Below are 19,830 nucleotides of genomic sequence, written 5' to 3' on the forward strand. Positions count from 1 at the left end.
CCCATTACATTCCACGAAAATTTCACCCACAATAATATTGTATAGTTTTAGTATTAAATATTTGTTTATAGGCTATAGTATTGTGTAAATAATAATTCCATTTTGTGTCACATAATATTTATTGTATTATATATATATTTTTATATGTATTTCTATTTACGTAATATAGCAATATAAAATAATAGAAATGATAATTTATACAAAGTCCATAATAATAGTAATGATAAACTAAGAGATATACAAACAGTATATATATATGTGTTATATAAACTTATTTAGTTATAATAAAATTAAATTGTAAACATATGTATACATTTCGAGAAAAAACAATATGTATATAAAAATACTTAAATCAAAGAAAAAAAAAAAAATAAAAATCATTTACAAAATAAAAAAGAAAGAGAAATACCATTAAATCACAATTTCTTTGCTTTTCTAAAACAATATATAAATATATATTTCTAATATAAATGAGATAAATTTTAATAGCTATTTTTTATTTTCTTTATAAATTTGCAAATATTTTGAAACAATGTTTATTATATTTCTTTATTTATTTTTTTTATTATTTGCAAGCCCTGCTGTATGCTGTTCCATTATCATAATACTCCAGACAATCTCAAAATAATTTTTACTTTCGAAAATTATATTTCGAAATATATAATAGGGATACATTCAATTATTATGCACAAAAATATCATCTTTTTCGAGTAACAGTGGCCACGGCTTTCAAAAAAGCTATTTCGAGAAAAAAAAACGCATTTGAAATTTGTATCTACGTACAAATAACACGAGTTGAATGCCTAGACGAGGAGAGAATGGCATCCCTAAATATATACATCCTATGCCATTTCTTTCCTAAAGTGAGCCCCCTAACGCTGGAGTGTTAGGGGACTTGTTGCCCAACACGTTTTTTAGTCGTGGTATCGATTACAACGTAGCCTCAACAAGTTATTTTTAGTTGCTGAGGCTTAACCATGATACGAGGCTATGTCGACCTCAAGTCCCCACGCAAAAAACTTTCATGGATTCGACTTTTATAAACTACCCTACCCTCACAACCTCCATGGCAGACTTGCGCAAGAATTGACATTGAAGTGGTTAGTGGTGCTAATTATTTTCCCATCGAAATAATGGGTGATTTATCAGCACAAAAAAACAAAAAACAAACGCGTCAATGACAAATAAAGGACTTGACGAAGAATTCTTTCTGAATGAATGAATTTGAGGTTCCTCTTAATTCATCGAAAGTTCTCCTAGAAATATCCGAATGACACTGCGTGGGACTATAGCCTCCGGAGAAGAAGGCCGTGATTAGCCTAAGCACATCTGGAAAAATTATGGCAGGGTCTTCTAATCAATCAGAGCCCTTTAAGGGTTCTCTGAATGTTGAAAAGTTCTTGATACTATCTTCCAGTGCGAAAGAGGGTAAGCTAGGAGGAGAAACCTCAGAAAGGCGGCCAGGACATAACCAGTTGCTGCTGGATAAACCTAAAGTGGCGAACCCAATGCAAGAAGTGCGACAGTTGGAATTGCAGCACAAAATTCCACCAAACGCGTAAATGTCAAATAAAGGACTTGATGATGAATTCGTTATGATTAAGAGGAACCTCAAGTTCATTCAGAAGTTCTCCTAGAAATATCCGAATGGCACTGCGTGGAACTTCTGTAATGGTGGCCTCAGTTAACCCTTCAGCGGAGAAGAAGGCCGTGATTAGCCTGAGCACATCTGAGAAAATTATGGCAGGGTCTTCTAACCAATCAGATCCCTTTTAAGGGTTTTCTGAATGTTGAAAAGTTCTCGATACCATCTTCCAGTGCGAAATAAGGTAAGCTAGGAGGAGAAACCAACCAGTTGCTGCTGGATAAACCTAAAGTAGCGAACCCAAAGTAAGAAGTGCGACAGTTTTAATTGCGGGGACCTAAACTCTAACATCACTTCCAATCAATTAGAGCCCTCTAAGGGTTCTCTGAATATTGAAAAGTCCTCGATACCATCTTTCCCTGCAAAAGAAGGTAAGGTAGTGCCGGACACATTTCTGCGGTCTCCTCAGGTGTCTAGAAAGGCGGCCAGGATACAAACAGTTGCTGCTGGATAAACCTAAAGTAGCGAACCCAAAGCAAAAAGTGGGATAGTTGCAATTCCGGGGACCTAACACAACCACTGGCTGTGAAAAGGATGAGGTCCTCAGATGAGCAACAACATACTGCACAGAGAACTACGCAGTCGCTCAATGCAAGGCAAACTACTACGGCTTCGGTTACGTCTATGGGGACCCATGTCAAGAGCGGTAAAGGAGAGACGAAAACCAAGCCCGCCGTTTTGAAGCCTAACTGCTCAAATAGGAGCTCCAGCAGCCCGGCGGATTGAGCTGACCCCGATGGGTTTATCAACGATAATCATTGGTTGTCGGTTGGGAGATTTATGCAGGACCTCTTCCTTAACGACCAAGTTGAACTGCAGAATTAATGAGTGGTCTGTGATCCTGAAATGCCAAACTGAAAGACCTTTCAGTTTGAAAATGAGGTCAGAGGAATAATTTTAAAATTTGAATCTATATTATCATTTTTCCGCTAATAACCTGGATTACAACATTTTTGGATTGACAAACATTTCTTCTTCCATCCATTGAGAGGCCCCAACAGATGACGTTTTGGACATAGAATCCCAATGCCGAGCTGTATGGCGATTTCAACAGACAGACATAGAATTTTACACCGCTCAAAAATATATATTCATCATTATGAAGGTCGGTCGGTCTTCGATGAATATTCTGAGGAATGATGAAATTAATATAACCTTCTCCATTATGTGATTTTCAACCTCAATTCGTCTCAATAACCGTTGTACAACAATTATTTAATTTTTATTGCCACCGATTCATTACTTTAAAAGTATATGAGAAATAGTCGCTAGAAATTAAAACCAGTAATTAAAGTCGGACGGGACCAGCCATGTGATATGCTACATAACAATTCTGTTATTGCCTGGATTAATAATTTTGGTTATATACTTTAGATTAGTCTAACATCCATAAATCGAATTTTTTTTAAGTCGAATCAAATCAAATTAGCCCTTAAAAGACAGCGTTGCCACGAATTATGGAAGTTCGACTGTATATTAAGACTTGCAACCATTCACACAATTTATATATAATGTCTAATTTGTTTTATGTTTATACTTAAATTTTAATCAGTTTCAAATTCTCACTTTGCTATACGAGATATACCTAACAAAAGAAACTTAGCTGAGAGAGTAGATCTATTTATTGCCAAACTCCGGCATAGTTTCCAACTAATGTCGCTGGCAATGGACCACCGGCAGCAAATAGACGCATTCCCGTACTATCATAACAATGCGTATATATTGCGGGTACATACTTAACATTGAAACCGTCCATTTCATCTTCCGGATACTTGAAGGAAACAAACAAAAATAATAAATTTGTAATTAGTTTTGATATTTGTAGACATAATTTTTGTTTGATAACTCAAAAGGGAGTAAAGAGCAAATAATTATACAATGAAAACCAGTTCAAAAGTCGGACGGGGTCGACTATATGATACCCTTATATTCTTGATCTAGAGGTTCACGTTTATATCTTTGGACCTATCTTTGGAGATCTCTTCTAACGTGCCTGTATGGAGGAGTTCTGCCCATAAGAGTATGACAAGGATATTGTAGTGGCTTCCGCAGACGACTTGAAAAGGCTGCCGAACGTTACTCCCAGGATCTTAGGGTTGTTAGTGGTCGGAATCAGTTTTCCAGCGCCACCATAACTTTCCTACTACACTTCCTGTTCTGGATGAGTTCTTCCGTTATGTTGTGTGGAAAAGGCGAGCAAAGCTGTTGGTGTTCTGTGCTGCTTTCGCTTTGATCATCAGCAACTGAGTAGCATTTACCAATTCTTTGGGAGTAGTAATTTCTCAAGAGCCTTAGCTGCGGGCCACAAAAGTGACATCGGCCTGTATGATTTACCTTAACTAGTATACTTGCCTGGCTTACGTAGCGGTAGCACACTGCCCATTTTCTAGGCATCGGGAACTATTAGGGTGGCGAACGAAAAATTGAGGACATTGGTTAGGTACTCTACTCGTGGCTAATCAAGTTGCGTCAACATCAGCATAGATATTCCATCCGGTTCGAGCGCCTTGGATGAATTTGGGCTTCTTATAGCATTTGCAATATCCTCCAACGTAAATTATGGTAGTTCCTCCTCCACTTGAAGAGATCTTATACGGTGCAATACTCTTCTCTAATCGCTGTCTCTCTCGCGGTGCTCTACAAACTACACCTCTTGGGAGCTGTCACTTCAATGCCGTTAAGCGAGACAGACGTCCCATCATCCTTCCTTAATGGGTTCGAGAGAGACAACGTTACTGATGTTACAACACTTCAGATGTTCTAGCTACTTTTTTCGCTTGAGCTCGCCGACTAACCTGTTTACTTTCATTGTCAGTTCTCTGATTCTGGGGTTATTTGGGGTTAGTTAATTTGCTTTCTGCTCTTTTTCTAATTCCACTGCCTCTTCTGGGAAGTTGGGTCTCAATTCGGGTATACGACCCGAATTTCATTCTGATGACCCGGAAATTTCATTCTTCTAACCGAGCATCATATGGATTGGACAGTTATCTGAAGCGACGATTGGTGAAATTTCAGAATTCTTTCCATAGTTAAAGAAAGTACGGCGTTCAGAAGTTATGAAATCGATTGGGTTAGGTTTAGGTTTTTCTTAATTTGTATGTCTTTAAATATGGGGTGCTCCCCAAAAGCTGTTATACACCCTTCAATTACAATATACAACCTCGTTTCAATTTTTTAATTATATTAAATTTTTGTTATCTTAAATTTTCTTTTAACGAAAAAGAATGCCAAATGCAAATACTTACCACAATACCTTTGCTGCATTTCAATGTTACAGTACGCGAAGCATTAACACTGCTCTCCAGATATTTTCCAGCACGTATATCATAGAATAATAACATTCCCAGGCCAGTGCCAACTGTTAGTAGATTGCCTTCAAATGAGGTCGAACGTATGCCACAACCACTATAGCGGGAAGTGATTTTTTTTATTGTCTACAAAATAAATAGAAAAAATGAAAAAATTAGCAGAGTATTACATTCCCTTACGAATGCTATCGAAATTCGTCAATAACATAATATTTACCTGTAACGTTCTGGTATCCAATAATATCGTGTACGAACGGCATCCAATGGCATAGAGGCCATCACTATGGTATGCTATGCTAACATTATCTTGACAATTTGGCAGTTTACGTGATAGTTTTTGTTTAAATGTCTCCGCATTAAATACGTGTATGAAGCCATTTAGCGATAAGGCGGCAATTTCCCGAAATTCTTTATTAAAACATAAAGAACGTATCTAAAATTACAAAAAAAAAAAAAAAAACGTTAAAATTAAACTGAAATTTGTTTTTATATTTAATTCATCTCGCAATTTTCCAAACATTAGAATCCCATATCCGGGCAAGTGGATTTAAAAAAAAAACAGTAAGGAAAGCAGTAATACCCTTCACCACTTTGGGATATTCTACATTTGTTTCCTAACAGACTCCGCCTTTTCGAAGAACATGAAATTGGACCGATTTTTGTGGACATCATTTCTGCAAATCGAAATATATATACTGACTTCGATGCACCATTTACACAAAATCGGACGAAAATTTGTATGGAAGCTATATCTAAACCTGAACCTATTTTCGCGAAACTTAACACACACCATTCTAGGCTCAATTAAGTGCGCTATGCAAAATTTCGTGCAAATCGAATGATATATAGGAACTTTGGTGCACCATTTACAAAATCGGACGAAAATATATGTGAGAGCTATATCTAAATCTGGTCCGATTTTCAGGAAACTTAACACACATCATTCCAGACCTAATTCATTACGCTATTCAAAATTTCGTGAAAATCGAGAGATATTTAGGGACTTTGGTGCACTATTTACATCAAATCGGACGAAAATATATATGGAAGCTATATCTAAATCTGAACCGATTTCCCCCAATTTCATTAGGGTTCGTCCTTGGGCCAAATAAATGAACTGTGCCAAGTTTCCTCCAAATCAGTTATAAATGCGACCTGTACTTTGTTTACAATTTAACACCATGCGTAAATCGACGCAGAAAGTGATTCTATGCATATTCACAAAGGAACCATGTGTCAATCTCGTTTACTTTTGCTCTAATACTCTGTACCACAGTGTGGTGAAAGGTACAAAAATTTATTATTTGTATACTGGAATTTTTGTTTTACAAAAATGAAATAAATTATTCTTTTACTTACTCTGTGTGCCGTACGACAATCTCGAACACATAGTGGATTAATTGTGGCTACTGTGGGACAAAATTCCTTACCGCCATCGGGAAATTCCATATGTTCTTCGTTGACACGCCACAAAGCCATACGTGAATCTTTCGATCCGGACACTATGAACTGATCATCAAGCCAACACATGCCCATTATTAGATCTCTATGTCCGTTCTCACCCACACATATAGGATCTAGTGTTGGTAATCGATATATGGCAATGTCGGCGGAATTTCTAGCCCCCGTAGCTAAATATGTACGACTTGGATTTATTTCAATTGCATGAAGACCTCCTTGAACTTCCGGATGATTGGGACGATTGGTAGAGAGTGTGGGAATTGCATCAACACGTCGCATATTTACATCGTAAACCAGGAGCTGTAATCAAAACCACAAAAAACCCAAACAACAACAAAAATAAATAGGTATGTTTGTAATCGAATCGCCTACCTTATTGCATTTGGTGCCAAAAATAACCTGGCGATTGCTTAGCCATTTCGAGCAAAACACCTTGTTGATATAACCCAAACTTATTTGCGTTTCCCGCAACATATCATGCGTCAAAACATAGCGACTGGTCTGTTCGAAGTTAAAGCTACGTCTCTGCAAAAAAACGAAGAAATGCATGTCCTTCATTAAAATCGCCTGTAATCGCCAAACTAAAAAACGATACTCTAGGACACATTATTACTTCACTCAAACCATTTTCCCGGCTGCGTATAAAATCATAGACATTGTACGATGTATGCAGAACTTCTTCCTGTTGTTCCGGCGTCTCCTCGTCGCTACCGGAATCTTCGTATGTCACAAAATCATCGGGTTTATCTGGCTTTCGCCTGCGTTCTGCCCTTAGTGCTCTTGCCTTAGCTCGCCTTTCATCCAGACGCGAAGCAATGTGACATGAAGGATACGTTCCTACGATACTGTTTCGTACGGTTTCAACCATGCCATTGAACATTTTTCTTGTCTGGAACTTGTCTAACAATTCCATGGGCGACTAAAAAGGGACTAACAACAATACCAACAGTAGTTTGGTTTGGTAAAACAAAACACAGCATTTAAAATGTAATTAACTATTTCTTTTGTGTGCGGCTTACTTGTGCCGTTATCTAAACGTTTTTGTCGTTTGCTTAAGATAAAATATCTTTGAAAGAAGATTAATATTAAAATATATTTTTGTGGTAAACTCGGAATAATTTACAAACAAAAAAGTTTGCCCAGAATTAAATGAAATAACTTTTGACAGCGGAGAAAATCATTCGCCACCTTCACAAGAAAAGAAATATTGAAAAACGTTCCACCTTTACGAATGGGATGGATAAGACAAAATGCCCGGTAAAGAAGAAGTAAAAAGAAGACGGAAAGTTACGAATGAGGTGGGATGGAGACTAAAAAGGAGTTGGATTGTTTACGAATGAGGTTTAAGCAACAAGAGTAGCAAGGGTAGCTCACATTCAGAGTTTTCTAATTACAACCCTGTAAACTGAGGTCAAAGCGGAAGAGACGAGGACTAACCTGGCGAATGCAGTTGAAAGCAAACTAGCCGAAGACCAACCGTGGCGAATGAGAATCAAAACAAACAAACCGAGTACCAGCCAACAGCTGATCAGATTGATCAACTGTTTGTAGTTCCGGAATGAACTAGAACTAGTTCATTGAATGCAACTTCGTTTTGTTATTCACTACAACATGATAACACATTGTTCTATGCACTATAAAAAAGGGAATTTACGTATTGGATTTAACTAAAAGGATTTAATTAAATAGTATAATGAGTAATAAACTATGTGAAATTAAAAAAAACGTTGCCACTTGTTCAGTACGGGAACAGATAGTATTTACATAAAAGCACACATATAGATATTTTTAAAAATATATTATATTAACAATAACAATTATTTAATACAACTCCTTTTATGCTATTTTAAAATCAAAAATAATTTCGACTAATAGAATAATAGAAGAGGACATTTTATACTTACTCAAAATACACAGTTAAATCCTCATAAAGTGAGTGGGTTAAAAAGGATTTACATATAAAATTTAATCATGATGAAAGGTTGGAGAAGGGTTTATTTTCTTAATCAGGATGAATTCACCACGATTTATTACACAAATTTAAATCATCGTGCGGCATGGTCATATGACTATAACCTGCTTTTGAAGAACCGTCATGTAAAATATGTGGAACATGCTGTATACTAGCATGAATCTACAAATTTTATTTTAAGGCCCGTACCTAAATTCAGGCCCGTACCTTCTCACCTTTTGAAGTTTGTTGAACATCCGTATTACCCAAATACGCAAGGATATTATTTGCTTGTGTGTCAAATAAAAACGGCGAAAATGGATGACAACATTTTCTTAATTATCCGAAAAATGTCTACACTTATACAAAAACTAATTTTTCAATTATTAGAATTCTATTTTCAAAAAACAAAAATTCCAAGATACGCATTTTCAATGTTGAAAATTTTCAACTTTATATTTTTGTACGCAATGCGTATTTGTGTAAAATTCATTTAAATACATGTATTTAAGTTTAGAGGCGAATAAAAACGTACACATACGCATGAATTTAGGTACGACCCTAATAACATAACTCTTGCGGGTTCTCAAACAGACATTTGGTCTGTTCCGTACTGCAAGAATACACATTTTTTTACAATTTTTTACCACGATAACGATTTTTCGTTTATAATATCGAAGCAAGTATTAAAAATTAGAAGAATCTTGCAGTACACGAACAGATCAATAATTGAGTTATTTTTTTAAGGAAGGATAATCTAACCCTGCGATAACAGGGTACAGGACATTCGGAGACAATTGAGTTCATGCGTCTGTTTACTTTTCCAGTAACATGTACTCAGTATGTTATATTTCAGAGAACAAGTTGTGCCATTCTCTTTTGGAATAATACGGAGAAAAGTAAACATACAACATCCAGTAAGTAATAGTCAGTTGGTCCAAAGAAATATAATCGATAAAAAAGTTAGTTTAAAACTAGTTCATTTCCCTACAGGGTCACTAGACTACTGACAAATATATAAATGTATTGGTTAATATGGTTTGTATCTTTGCTATTGTCACCTCAAAAATATGTTTGTGAACGCCAGATAACTATAAATAGAGTTTGTGTGTCACCCTGTAATTTCGATTAACAACATGTTATCGAAAGTTATCGAAGCAGCTGATTTTCACTTGCACCATTAAATACCAAAAGTCGACTTACATATCCCAGCACAAAAACATCCAAAGACCAATGAGGGATATTCCCCAATTCAATTCCAAAAACCCCCTTAATTTCCCGTATTTGTGTGCGGTTATAAAACAATGCTGATTTCGTCTGTGATTGCCAGTTTTCGCAAACTATTCTCAACGGTCAGTCGCAAATAAAAAAAAATGTTTAGTAGCACGTCCAAGGAAAAGAAGAAATTGCAAGATGAGTTGCGGGAGATAATCGGCAGCGATGAATATCCCCACGTTCAGCAAATAAAGATTTGCAATTTGACCGAAAAACAATTGGTGAAAATGTTAATGGAAAAGCAAATAGACATTAAATATCCCATTGATCGTTCGTTGTGTGAAGCTCAACTTCTAAGTGTCGTAGATGGGGATACCGTTGTGTTAGTCGATATGGTAAAAATTGATTCCCTATCGGTGGAACAGTTAAAAGAAGCATTGGCTAAAGTGTCAAAACCTAAAAAAACGATACGTGAAATACAACAAGAATTGGCGGAAAACTGTGGCTATGGCAATGACATCATTTGGGATCAGTAAGTAGTCTATTAATATTTAAATAAATGCGTAATTACTGTGTTCACGATGACGTTGCATGTAGTGGCTCAAAAAGTGTACGGAACTGCAGAACCAACGTACGAGCAAATGTGCGCCTTTTGCTAGTGGTGCATTCAGTCGCTCAGATATTTTTAGAAACATTTTTATATCCTTCACCACACTGTGGTACACAGGGTATTATGCATATGTTTGTAACAGGCAAAAGGAAACGAAATAGACACATGGTTCCTTTTGGGAATATGCATGGAATCACTTTCTGAGTCGATTTATGCATGTCCGTCCGTCTGTAGATGTTAAATTGTAAACAAAGTACAGGTCACTGACTCCGTAAACGTTGCAATCAAATTTTTGGTTAATGCGTGCAAAAGTTATCGAGGTTTTAATTTTGGGCATAAGAAAAAAAATCTTAAAATTACGCCGTTTATTATATTGACCAAAAACGTTGATATATATCTTCCTTCGTAAAGTAAGAATATGAAATATGAGAAAAATTATAAAAATATATGAGATTACGTCATAATTTTCATTATATTCATGACATACATCCACCTAAAAATTAACTTAAAAATATAAAACCGATACACAAGTCTGTGTAGCGGTTTGTAAATTACAGCGACAACAAAACAAGATATTGAGGAAAATTATTTGTTTTTGGTTCGAAGAAATAATGTCATCATATTTATTTTTTTAATTTTATACAAAAAATTTCAGAAAAAATGTTGGGGTTATTGTTCTATTTTACTCGAATTTCACCGGAAAATTGGCATATATAAACATTATCACTTCTTCTGTATAAGTATTATAGCAAGACCCTTCCAACAAATCCTGGGGTTCTATAATAAAGAATAAATCTTAAAATAAAACTATATTACGAAATATACAATGGCGCGTTAATGGCATAACGCGCATACGATTTCGGTGTGCAACCTAAAAAATACATCGATCTTTACCTATTTCAATGCGGTCCATTAAGAACCATGGATGACCCAGCTCACACTATTTTTGAGATAAATTGGGTATATCTCTCGTTCGACTTCAAAATCCGTATCAGGTCATTATATGATCCACAAAAAATGCAAATAAATCCGCGATATTTTCAAAAACATATTTTTGCCAAATTTCGTGATTTTAAAAACCAGTTCTCGCCGTTCTAGTAGATTGATTTTCACGAAGAATATTTTATTTCATCCGAAACGTAAAAAACCCTACTGACCGCGAGTACTCATATCTTTTAATTGACAGATCTAAAAATAGGGGTTTTTTTTTTTTGAAATTTGATCGCACAAAATTTTCACTTTTGGATGAGCTGTGAAGCTGTGCATACTACATACACAAATGGCCTGTTCCCGTACTGCAAGAATCTACTAGATTTTACTATTTTCTTCGATAACATAAAGGAAAATTCGTTATCGTAGTAAGAAGTAGTAGATTCTTTCAGTACGGGAACAGACCAAAAATGTATATCAAATTACTCATATTCGCGACTACAATAATCGTATAATCGATTTTTAGAAATTGCTGTTTGCGTACCAAAGCTAGATGTAAAATTAAATAAACACTCAAAATTGAGCTTTAAAATGTCAGCATTATTTAAAGGTAGGTGGTGTTAAAATTTTAATTTTTACTTTGACACGAAGTCCGTGAAATGAGTGGCTTATATAGAGAACATAAAAAACTGGTTCGCCTCAACCTGTTTTTAGACATTTTTTTTTTGCATTAAAGTAGACACAGCTTCCACCCAAATAAAGTTTGGAGGTCAATATCATGAAAAGTTTGCAACGACAAATCAATAAACCCAAAATTATTCACTTTTTTCATATAATTAAGTAGTTCCCAAGTTATAAAGGGGCGAACCTCCGCTTCAGCTATGGTAAAAAATTGGCAATATTGCCCATATATATTTTCGTCCGATTTAATGTAAATAGAGTACCAAAGGCCCTATATATCTTTCAATTTGCACGAAATTTGGCACAGTGCACTTAATTGAGTCTAGAATGATGTGTGTCCCAAATATATTTTCTTCCGATTTTATGTAAATGGTGCACCAAAGTCCTTATATATCTTTCAATTTGCACGAAATTTGGCACAGCATACTGAATTGAGTATAGGATGATGTGTGTTAAGTTTCTTTAAAATCGGTTCAGATTTAGATATAGCTCAAATATATATTTTCGTCCGATTTAAGGTAAATGGTGCACCAAAGTCCCTAAATATCTTTCGATTTGCACGAAATTTTGCACAGCGTACTGAATTAAGCCTACAATGATGTTTGCTAAGTTTCCTGAAAATCGGTTCAGATTTAGATATAGTTCCCATATACATTTTCGTCCGATTTTACGTAAATGGTGCACCAAAATCCTTATATATCTTTCGATGTGCACGAAATTTGACACAGTTCACTTATTTGAGTCCAAAATGATGTGGGTTAAGTTTCGTGAAAACCGGTTCAGATTTAGATATAGTTCCCATATATATTTTCTTTCGATTTTAGGGTTATGGATCACCAAAGCACCTATATCTCTTTCGACTTCCACGAAGTTAGGCACAGTCTAGAATGATGTGTCTAGAATGATGTGTGCAAAGTTTCGTGAAAATTGGTTTAGATTTAGTATAGCTCACATATATCTTTTCGCCGATTTAATGTAAATAATACACCAACGCCCCTATATATTTTTCGAAATTCGGCATAACGTACTGAATTAAGTCTAGAATGATGTGTGTTAAATTTTGGGAAAATCGGCTCAGGGGGGTTACTCTGTATTGCGATGCGTGAGAAAAATTGTAACGCATCGCGTAATTGGTACTCTCTAATTCGTTTTCGTATCTCCTTTCGCATCTACTTTACGCAAATGTGGCATCACCGCACTCTGTAATACGAAAACGCATGTCAAACTCGTTCGTTAAGCGCAAATATCTTGCGTTAACAAAATAGCAAACGCAAAGGAAGCGAAACATATAAGTAAGCTCAATTAAAGGTTTTATTTATATATAAATTGTAAATTATTTTAAGTAAAAGGCAAAAAAGTCACAGTGGCAGACTCAGCAACGTCAGTTCCTAACTTCAGTAGATTTTATGGGGCAACACAGTGATTTAGCAAAGGGACAGTTGCAGAGTTCAAATTCGAAACAACGCGCCAACAATTTGTGGAAAAACTGTCTGATGGCATCAGTTCAAATTGACCTCCTGTAAAAGATGTCGATGGTTGGAAAAAGTAATGTATTATATTTTTATATAAGTTTTTGAGTAGTTGAATACTGAAGATAAATTTCTGTAATTACTTAATATTTTACTTTAATGTTTTTGTAAATCCATTCAGAGTAGTTCTTATTCAAATGATTTTTTTCTATTACTTTTAATGAATATTTATGGAGCTTGAACAAATGTAACATGAAAAGAAATACTAGTGTTTAAAATTTATATTTTTAATTTGGTCTAAGTTTATTTTGTAGTATACTGGCCATATAAGGCTTTTTGGCTTGGCTTTGAAATGAATAAATAAATAATAATAATATAATATGTGAAACTATGTGTGCATATTTACAGATTGGTGTTGATAACCACCTTGTCCAAGCAATTTCAAAGCAGCGGCCTCTTTTATTGGAGTTGGAATTGTTGTGGATCTATTTGGAAAGACGAGCGTTTAATAAATACATAAACGAATCTTTATTGAGACGAACATTTTGTATAAATCTATAAAAATTAAATATTTGAAAACGTTTGTCACATAATTCGTACTTCTATTTTAATACCCGTGGTCACTTAGGGAGATTATATTTGATCGATCTCATAAAATTCTTTTTTTGTTTTTAATTCGTTCATATTTTTGTTTCAAAAAATACTCGTACCACACAAAAAATATGTTTTTATTTAAAATTTTTTGACGTTTCCTTTTGTCATTCTTCGTTGTTGTATACTTTGTGGCGACAGTGTTGCCATATTTTCGATTTAGTTTGCGAATGCGTTTGCGCGAGCGTTACAGAGTACCAAATTGTACTTTTAACGCATTTAGCTTTCGCATCGCACTTGCTTTCGCAACGCAATACAGAGTAACCCCCCAGATTTAGATATAGCTTCCATATACAGTATTTTTCGGTTAATTGCACATCAAAATTTGCACAAATTTTTGTTCAATTAACCGAGGAACCAATTATCCGAACCCGCTTACTATGAAATGAAATATTTTTGACCCATCATGAGGTTCAATTAAGCGTGGAAACCAATTAACCGTAGGTTCAATTAACCGAAAAATACTGTATATTTTTGTCAAATTTTATGTTAATGGTGCACCAAAGCCCCTATAATTTAATTCGATTTGCACGAAATTGGGAGTAGCGTATTGAATTGATTCTAGATGGATGCGTGTTAAGTTTCGTGAAAATCTATTTAGATATAGATATATCTCCCATACATATTTTCGTCTGATTTTACGTTTTACGTTCACCGAGGAGGTCAACTAAATGATCGACTCATGGTATAGCGTACAAAAAGTCTGAAGCGCCCGAACTTAACGTTTTTTACATTTTGTATTTTATATTTCAAACATTTGTGTAAATTTCATTTTATTAATTATTATATCTATTATCAATTTTACAGATTGAGCAAGAAGGATAGCACAATTATGAAATCCAAAATCAAACAACTAATACCAGATCAAGAAACCGGCCAAAATAGCATCGATAAAATGCGTGAAAGCATCTTTGAAAGTCTATGGGCTCAAAGTATGTATTACAGATATATATATATATATATATATATATATGTACAATTATTTAAATAAACGAAAATCGAATAAAATATAATTTTTAGGAAAATATACAAATGGAAATTCCGTGACCTATATTTTTTATGTCATGGTAACAGATGAGGAAGATTTCGCTGCTGCACCAAATTCTACAAAATATTCTTGTCATCCGGTTTTTCGTTGTAGAAAATGTGTTGGTAAGCAAAAACATTATTAGTGGGGAGGTGGCTATTCACTGTTCAAATTTAGGGTTCCGTCGCGGATTGGTTTGAAATTTTTACCATATTTAGCTTCTGATTACAACCATATATGTGTAAATATATGTAGCTTTATTGCGGAAGTCCATACTTTCGTAAAAATTTTTAAAACAATCTGCGACCGGGCCTTGATCTGCAATATTTTCATCTTAATTTTTGTTTATAATTTCAGACAATAATAATAGCAGTACATGTTGTATGGTGTATGTCGATGAAACAGGTCGTGTTTATCAAAATTGGCAGTCGTTTGTGGATGACAATGTATTGCCGGCCGGTACAATGATATCGCCACGCCGTGGTGTTTATAATTTCTATACAAATGGCAATGTTATTTTGGATGTTTATTCCACACCGAACGCTAGACCGGGAGCAAAAGTTATGAGTGCAGCACAAACTAGTACCGCTGTATTGGGTGTGGGTGCTGCCTGTGTGCCAATAGCTGCAGCACTTACTTTACCCGTTGCCGCTCCGGTAATGGCCGCAGCCGGAATAGTCGGTTTGGGTGTCGGTGCCTTTTCAACAGTAACATCAGCATTGAATTTGAATGATCGTCGCAAACACGAGCAATCCATAAGCATTACAGATAGTCAAGCAAGGGCCAGTTATTTGGGTATTGCTGGTGGTCTTCTTGGTATGGCAGCGGCTGGTGCTACACGATTTTTAAATCATATGGCTGCTGCAGGAAAAGCCACGGCGGTAAGTTGTAGATTATTATTTAATTTTTGACATTATTTTTCTATTTCAATCGAATGTTGTCCCCATATATTTTGTAGGGAATTGAAGTCATTGTTAACGGCATTAATATATCAACCATACTTGTTTCGGGAACTGGCATCGCCAATGGTGTTTTGGATATAATATTTGTAAGATGATTTTGATTGCATATAAAAAGTTGTACATATTTATACTTACATGTATGTATTAATTCTTAACAGAAATACAAAGATGATGATACAATTTCGACATTGGATGTACTGCAATTGTCGGCTTCCTTGGTGTTGTTTACACATTCAGTCTATAACTTCCAGTTGGCATCACAAATTGCGAATGAGGCACGCACAAATTCAATTAAAAGTTACCGTGAAGCTTTAAGTAATCGTCAGAGGTGAGTAATAAACAAAGTTAGCCATCGAGCTAGGTTAGGGATGTACGGTTGTTGTAACAACCGTCCACTCGGAATCTATGTCCATTGTGATCATCCTTTATGTATAAGTATACCTATAAAGAAAAGAAAAAAGATAGTGGAAGAGTAGAGAGAAAAATAGTGAGAAAAAGGGGCGGAAGAGAGATTATTTTAGCCAAGTAAATTTTTTGACAAAGCCTAGAATTTGGTTAGGGTCTATTTTGGAGAAGAAGACTAGATTATCAATTTCATAACATCCAAACTGTTTATGTCTTCTGCTGATCAGCGATGGACATTTGCAGAGGATGTGCTCACTTGTTTCCAGTTCTTCTTCGTCCTCACATAGACGACAGTAATCCTCTCCACTGGAGTCCCACTTAGAAGTGAGAGATCTAACTTTGCAGTGACCAGCAATAATCCCCACAACGATTTTGATCTCCCTCTTGCTGTGGTCCGGAAGCGAAGACGTTCTTTTACGAGAGAATTCTGGCCAGATAGATTTAGAGATTCTGCAAGCAGGTTCCCTTAGCCATCACCTCGCAATGGAACGCACGGATTCTGCCAATGAAATAGCTAATGAGGGGTTTCACAGATCTCTCAATCAGAAGACTGGTCGACTGTGACCCACCTCGAGCAAGCTCGTCGTGCCCTTCAGTGTCGTTATGTCCTGGAACCCAGCATAGCCCAACTATTTATCGTATATCATTTAGAGCGGTCTTACAATCATGAACTGTTTATAGTATGCGACTTCACCGCTTTCACGGCCGCCTGACTATCTACATAAATAGTCACCGGTCCCGTAATGTCGGCATTTATTTATTTATTTTATTTATTTATTTATTCAGTAATAAGGAAGCCTTCACGGCCAATATTATATTACAAGTTCAATATATGCCTAAGAATAATTCAATATTAATAATAAATTCAAAATTTATTATTTACATATTTATAATGAACCAAATACTCACTTTAAGTGCTTTTACTATCTCGGCCGCTTTCGTGATTGCGAGAATCTCTGCTTGAAAAACGCTATAGTCATTGTTGAGTTTATATGAGTTCTGTATACCTAATTCCCTACAGTAGACGCCTGCGCCAGTGCCTTCCACCATCTTGGACCCGTCTGTGAAGATTGACAGACCTGGCAGAGGTAGGGAGCCACTAGTCCAGGATTCCCTACTAGGAAATTCAACTTTGATCCCTATGGGGAGGAATATAATCACTGATATGACTATCCCCCTAAAAAGGTCATAACCTGGCGTTATGTTTAGGATGCTGGCATGACCATAGTTCAGCGATTTCAAGGCATCTGTTTCCCGGAGTATCAGGGCACACCTGGCCGCCTGGAATTTGATCAGAATATCCAATGGTTGGAGATTCAAGATTGCATTCAAGGCTGCCTGTGGTGTACTTCTTAATGCTCCGGTGATCAGAATTGAAGCCGATCGCTGTAATAAGCTCAGTTTTGTCAGCAGCTTCTTTTTGTTCACCCCCTGCCACCAGACAAGGCAACCATATGTAAGTATGAGTAAGACAATCGTCGTATACAGCCAGTGTATAATTCCGGGTCTCAATCCCCAACCTATGGAGTTCTTGCATGAATAGAGTGCCAGCAATCCACAGTAACTTGCGGTCTAGGATAGTGCCAAGATATTTAGCTTCATCAGAAAGGGTTAAAGTCACTCCACCAAGTGATGGCAGACGGAAACTAGGAATTTTGTGCTTCCTAGTGAAGAGCACCAGTTCGGTTTTATTGGGGTTTACACCAAGACCTTTGGTGCAAGCCCAGTTAGATAGGGTTGAAAGGGCACCCTCCAGGATGTCTGATATTGTCATTATAAACTTACCCCCAACCAGCAAGACTACATCATCAGCATAGGCTACAACCTTTATCCTGAGATGATTGAATATCATAAGTATCTCATTTATCACCAGAATCCACAAAATGGGGAAAGTACTCCTCCCTGAGGTGTGCCTCTGTTGACAGATTTCCTCACGGAACTCTCTCCTAAGGATGAGTTGATAATTCTGCTTTCCAGCATTCTATCAATCCTTTCCGTAAGGAGTGAGGGGATACCTATGCCTACGAGAGCAGAATGGATTCACATTGTTGAAAGCTCCTTCGATATCGAGGAATGCTGCCAACGTGTAGCCAGAGGACTTCATATTCTTCTCGATGCATCCAACCACCTCATACAGGGCTGTAACCACTGATCTGCCTTTGATGTAGGCATGCTGGGATTTACTAAGTTTACTACGGTCAATGGTATTTCTAATTTCTGAGTCTAGTAACCTTTCTAAAGTTTTTAGTAGAAAAGAAGAAAGGCTAATCGGTCTATAGTTATCGAGCTAACGCAACATCGGGTTAATCAAGTACATACTGTGGAAATATATATATATATATATACATATATATATATATATATATATGCAAACTATGCCAAACTACATAAAGCCGGCCAATTTGAAATAATAATTAAAAAACACAATAATTTTCTCCTTCTAGGCGTATTTTTGATAAAATGTCCAAAGAAACAATACGTATTCGCGGTGATACCCAAGGAAAAATTGATATAATACGAAATATTAATAAAATACCAGATCGTCAATACCTGAATGATCTATTCAAAGTGAATAAGCGACTAAACGAAGCGAAAGTACGTCCGGCATTTGGGAAATCCGGTGAAGGGGTTGTGTTAAATAATGAAATGCCAGTTGAAACAGCATTTCTAAGACAAAATGTTAATATATTGGAACAAGTATCACAACCAATACCAGCAGGACATTTGGATAATAACGTTGCGACGAACCAAGCAACTGCTGCACGGCTTTTCCTTAATTCCGGTTCCGGTCAAAATACCGCACTCAATTTGGAAGATACTCTAAATGACAATGGTGGTTCTTCTCGTAGAACAGTGGAAATACTTGAAGGTTTAGGTGTGATGTTACCAAGCGGCGCTATTATTGAGCTTATTCGATTTGGTGAAAAGTTTCTAACAAAAATTGCCGATGGTGAAAAATTTCAAGATGTCATCGAAACCATGGCTTCAAAACTTCCGGAGAAAGTAATCCTTTTTGTCCTGGACCTAACACAATATTTCATGGAAAATATATTGGATCAAATTGTTTATGTCTTACAGTTTTCCATATCTACAGAGTCGGTTTTATATCGTATTCTTAAGCATATACTAACCAGATTACAGCATTTTACCTACGAACAAATTTTGACAAAACGCCAGGAAATATTAAAATACCTGAAAGAATATTATTTGTCATTAAATTCCAATAATGTTGGTGCTAGAACTCGGTGCAGTAATTGCAATGGTTGGTATAATATATGTGAGTTGTAAAAAAACACCAATCGAATCTAACTAAATGTAATGAAATAACCATGACTTAACTTGGTGCCTTATGACCCCATACACCAGAAGGAATGCAGGACAGCCTTTGAAATAGTAAAAGTTTGTTTCTTTAAAAATAAAGTTTTGAAAACAACAATGGATAGTCGGGTGTACGGGCCACTTTTTTATGCACAAATTTTATACACAAATGGTAGAAATAGCAATTATATCAGATA

The 19,830-nt window shown here is 36.0% G+C and overlaps 2 protein-coding genes across 2 annotated transcripts; one reads left to right on the forward strand and one right to left on the reverse strand.

Moving 5' to 3' along the window:
- Positions 1-3,266: 3,266 nt before the first annotated feature.
- Positions 3,267-7,294, reverse strand: LOC133324664 (DDB1- and CUL4-associated factor 12 homolog). The gene is made up of 6 exons (XM_061533508.1): positions 7,028-7,294; positions 6,787-6,939; positions 6,313-6,714; positions 5,171-5,386; positions 4,891-5,079; positions 3,267-3,416 (listed from the first exon to the last, which is right to left on the reverse strand). Exons 1-6 carry the CDS (start codon positions 7,292-7,294, stop codon positions 3,267-3,269), a joined length of 1,377 nt encoding a protein of 458 aa, XP_061389492.1.
- A 2,444-nt stretch (positions 7,295-9,738) lies between these two features.
- On the forward strand, positions 9,739-19,603 carry LOC133324672 (uncharacterized). Its single transcript, XM_061533516.1, has 7 exons — positions 9,739-10,112; positions 14,729-14,853; positions 14,942-15,073; positions 15,306-15,829; positions 15,907-15,996; positions 16,069-16,238; positions 18,760-19,603. The coding sequence occupies exons 1-7, from the start codon at positions 9,739-9,741 to the stop codon at positions 19,601-19,603; spliced, it is 2,259 nt and encodes a 752-aa protein (XP_061389500.1).
- The last annotated feature ends 227 nt before the right edge of the window (positions 19,604-19,830 follow it).

This window comes from Musca vetustissima, unplaced genomic scaffold, assembly GCF_032173495.1.
Source record: "Musca vetustissima isolate MV318-11 ecotype Yass unplaced genomic scaffold, APGP_CSIRO_Mvet_v1 utg63189, whole genome shotgun sequence".
Taxonomy (NCBI): Eukaryota; Metazoa; Arthropoda; class Insecta; order Diptera; family Muscidae; genus Musca; species Musca vetustissima.